This window comes from Vombatus ursinus, unplaced genomic scaffold (assembly GCF_900497805.2).
Source record: "Vombatus ursinus unplaced genomic scaffold, bare-nosed wombat genome assembly UNPS02014818.1, whole genome shotgun sequence".
Lineage (NCBI taxonomy): Eukaryota > Metazoa > Chordata > Mammalia > Diprotodontia > Vombatidae > Vombatus > Vombatus ursinus.
Genome location: NW_020954596.1, coordinates 59,570,020 through 59,574,178, shown reverse-complemented (window position 1 = coordinate 59,574,178; position 4,159 = coordinate 59,570,020). Strand labels below are relative to the sequence as shown.

The following is a 4,159-nucleotide window of genomic DNA, read 5'->3' as shown; positions in this document are numbered from 1 at the left end:
AATGAGCTAAGCCTGGTGCAAAGAGAGGACGTGAGGAGTTGACCAGTGTGCTCCTCTTCGCGTGGTTGCAGCAGCAGCAGCAGGTGTAGAACCCTGGAGAAGACTTTTCTCGGCCTGAGTTCACCGTTTTTTGCTGACCTCTGCTTTGCGCCTGCCAGGTATGCTCCCTGGAGGTCTCGTGGCGGAAGTGAGACGAGGGGTTGGGTAAGGAGGGGAGGACCGAAAGACCTTTGGAGCTTGTCCCGGTGAGGAAGGGGAGCTCATAATGGGGAGATCTCCTTGTCTTCGTTGGCGGAGGAAGGGGATAAGGACTCTTCGTCCTCAGAGCGCGGGTAGTGAACTTGGCTACTGACGCACTTGCAGCCCCCGTGACTGTTCCTCTGCGAACCTTTGCCCTCTTTCTTGTGTTTCACTCGACGGTTCTGGAACCAGATTTTCACCTGCTTCTCCGAGAGGTTGAGGTACGTGGCAATCTCGATTCTCCGGAGCCGAGAAAGATACATGTTTGAGGAGAATTCCCTCTCCAGCTCCAGGAGCTGGGTGCTGGTGAAAGCTGTCCTCATCCTCTTGCCGTTTTGAATTTGACTAGTATCAGAGCCACCTGTGTGAGGAAGAAGACAAATCCGTAAGACGCACAGGTAAGCAACGGACAACAATATCCCCAAGACACGCACACAGACATAGTCGTACAACCCTCCCCTACGCATAGACTGGAAGAAAAAAGTCACGGTCCTCTGACCGAGTCAACCTCTACCTCTCAGAGGCTGACTGACTATTCAACACGAGTCACATTCTCCCTTGGATTCAATACATTTAAAAAACTCCCGGGATTGCATACGCCTCTGAGGGTTAGTAGTCTGAGGTATTCAAGAACCTCCTGCTGCCTCATCGAAAGTCCCACAGGAAAAAAAAAGTGTCTTCTTCATGCCCCAGGCACCACAGCAGTTCAATCAAAACTGATGCCATCCACAACCATGAATACGGACAGACTCACACATACTCACACTAGTACACAAATGCATACATCGCATTACAATTCTAACTTCATCTAGGACCGATCAACACTGTCGTCTGCCTTTTGGGGCTGCACCTTAGCACGCTGACCCACAGTTCTCCCCCCCCCCCCCCCCCAGTACTGAGTAACCAGGTAAGCTAAGCTATCTGGAGGCTTGGTGTGTGTGTGTGTGTGTAGCGGTGCTACGAAATTGAAGAAAAAAAAAAAAGGCTGGTCCAGCAACATCCTGCCTGCTGTCTCTGATTTTGTCCCTAGACCTTCTTGGGTCAAGCACCAAATCCAACTTAAAGGACTTTCCTTTATCCATCACCACGGCTGGGACCACTCCCTCCCCACCCCAAAATGAAAAGTTTGGTCGGATTCCCAGGAAAGGGAAGACCTAGCGAAGTTTTCGTCCTACCCATGGTGAGGCAATGGAACCTTCGGGGGTCGGTGACATTGTAGGTAGTGGCGGCACAGACAGGTGCGTGGTGTTGGGGGTGTCCCAGGGCAGCGGCCGCAGCCGCCGCAGCAGCCGCAGCTGCAGCCGCCGCCGCCGAGCTAGGCTGCTGGGGCTGATGGTGATGGTGGTGCTGCGGCTGGTGATGGTGATGATGGGCATGGCTCATCCGGGGGCAGAACTGCCCGTCCCCGGGGCCAGGGGGAAACTGGCTCTTGAGCAGGGGTATAGCTCCGCCGCCTGCCCCGCTGCCGCCGCCGCCACCTCCTCCTCCTCCTCCCCCGCCGCCGCCTGCGCCTCCGCCAGTCCGCGCGGAGTGCAGGTGGGAGGTGACGCAGAGTGGACACACGCAGAAAGTGCCGCTCTTGCGCGACTGGCAGCCGGGCCCCGAAACTGACATGACCAGGGGCGACGGCATGCCCAAGGGGATGAGGAAATCGGGACCGTGCTGGTGCTCAGGTAGGGAGGGCGCAGGCCTCGAGGAGTCCTTGATGATCAGAGAGTCGACATAGAAGGATCGCGACATGTCGCGAAGGGGACGGAATCCGAGGAGACTGGGAGTAGAAGGCAGCTTTCCCCCACTATTTCTCTTCTTTTCTTCACCCCTCCCTCCCCTTTCACCTCCGACGCTCCCTTGTTTTCCTTGGTTGGGCGATGACGCTGTCACTGAAGCCCCAAAGGAACGCAGAGGTGCTTAAGTCTGAGAAGCGAACAAAGGGGTCCCCAGAGAGGGCTGGTCCTAACCTCCCCCGCCCGGGCTCCCCTGCTCTGGGGTTTTATATGCCCCAACCCAGCACGTGATGCCAGAGAGTACCGCACTGCTCCGGCTCCTCAGCATCTCCCCACCCTCGGGATAGGCTGCTCAACTCACAACAAAAACGAGGAGGGGGCGAGCACGGGAGGGGGTGGACGGCGTGTGGGGTGGAGGCAATAGGAGGAGGAGGTGGAATGAATAAAAAAGAGGGGGAGGGGAGAACTTCTTAAAGTGTATGTTTTGTTAATTTCGCGGTGATTCTAGCCCTTCTCCTCCCCTTCCTTCCTCCTTTCCAGAGAAACCCTGGGCACAAGCTCCCTGCCCCCGCCTGGGCAGGAAGCCCATCGGAGCACTTTACTTTCCACCCAGTTCTCGGCCCCACAGCTCGGGTGGAGGGATCAGGCTAGGTGGAAACCGAGAGGGCTTTTATTAGAACCATGCGGACAAAGGTCTCTCTCTCCGGCATTGCACTTGCTCTGAGGGAGATACACTAAATGCCTCCTTTGCTTCTCGGGGCAGCAAAGTGCTGGAAGCTGCAGGGTATTGGAATCCAAGAGAACTCAGTTTCGGCCCACTCCAATTCTCCCAGCCCGGGTCATTCCTAAGACCCACATCACTGCATTGAATCTTTTGGCGCTAGGTCGGTGCTAATAATGATGCTTTACTGCCTTAGTGTACTAATAACTCAAGGCTGTTCAAATTCTTTTAGCTTCAGGGTAACACCTCTTTTCCTCTTGCCTCTTTTTTCAATCCCCAAATTAAGTCGAATCCTGGCAAATTGTCAATTAGTCCTTTCCGTTGTAAACTTAAAAATGGTCAGTCAGACTCTCATGGGTCAAATCTCTAAGTAAGACGACTTTTCAAGTGGACGCCAAATGCCCTTTTTCACATTGCGAAACACCTGTTCACCAGGTATTAGGATGAAGGGCCTTAAAATCTCCTCAGGTCTGTGGGAGGGGCTGACAGCATTGTACCTACCCCTGGAGAGGACTAGAGGAGGGTCTTCTCTGAATCAGTCTCTCTAGCTCACTAAATCCTTCCCCACCCTCAGGCAGTCCTATGCTTAGGAGCTGAGGGGCTGTACCAGATCTTTTTTCTTCTCATTCTCAGTATCTCCGAAGACCCTCAGACTATCTGGAAGGATGAATAAATAGTAAAGCAAACGAGAGTCTTTCCTTTCCGCACTTCCTTAGATAGAAACCGGAGGTGAAAAGAAAGCGTTGAGGCTTTCGAAATTTCTGGTTCTAGCTTCTTTGGGAGACTTAGTGGGGTCGTAAACTTCCAAGGACTATTGTGGTCTGGTGTGCTATGATCCATTTTGCTTATCTTTTCATTTAGTTATTCATCAATTTTACAATAAGAAATTATGTTTAATTACACAAAGTGTTTTGCCTAAGTACTGCAGGTGAAGAGAGCTTGTGCGCCCAGAGAAGAGCAAAGGCCCATCATCAACCTTGCCACTCCTGCCCCTAGTTAGTACTATATTTTTAGAGGGGCTGTTCCTGCTTTTGAGAAGCCAAATGGGTAAAGATTTGACGGATTTCTCACCTGGATGTTTGAAATTTTTTAGTCTTTTTCTGTGCACTGAGGAAAAGCTGAGTTCAAACGCAGCCAAAAATATTTTTGCCTTGGCGAGCTAAGTTCTGATCTGAGTTCACCGACACGGTTTTGAAAAAACAGGGTGTAGAGAGCTAGAAGTGACTGACCTCGGTTGAGTACGGTCCCCACGCAAGTGACCCAAGCCAGGCTGGTGGATTGCTTTTAAGTTCTCTTCCTTTCTCTGACTTCACCCTCCCTTGCTTGCTCTCCCCTTTTTTCTTCTCTCTTTCCCTCTTTTCTTCCTACTTCCTGCTCTCCCGTTCTCTTCCTCCTTTGCCTCCCTCCTTCCCTTTTTCTCTCTATCCTTTTCTCTCCCCCCCCCCCCCCCCCCCCCCCCCCCCCCCCCCCCCCC

The 4,159-nt window shown here is 52.8% G+C and overlaps 1 protein-coding gene across 1 annotated transcript; it reads right to left on the bottom strand.

Moving 5' to 3' along the window:
• Nucleotides 1–260: 260 nt before the first annotated feature.
• Nucleotides 261–1,980, bottom strand: GSX2 (GS homeobox 2). The gene is made up of 2 exons (XM_027836025.1): nucleotides 1,416–1,980; nucleotides 261–601 (listed from the first exon to the last, which is right to left on the bottom strand). The coding sequence occupies exons 1-2, from the start codon at nucleotides 1,978–1,980 to the stop codon at nucleotides 261–263; spliced, it is 906 nt and encodes a 301-aa protein (XP_027691826.1).
• Nucleotides 1,981–4,159: the final 2,179 nt, after the last annotated feature.

Bases quoted from the DNA above. Each gene is read 5' to 3' on its own strand.
- GSX2 (XM_027836025.1), bottom strand. From the start codon at position 1,980: ATGTCGCGATCCTTCTATGTCGACTCTCTGATCATCAAGGACTCCTCG. The intron at 602-1,415 runs GTAGGACGAAAA...TTCCTCACACAG, and splicing joins GTTCCATTGCCTCACCATGG to GTGGCTCTGATACTAGTCAA.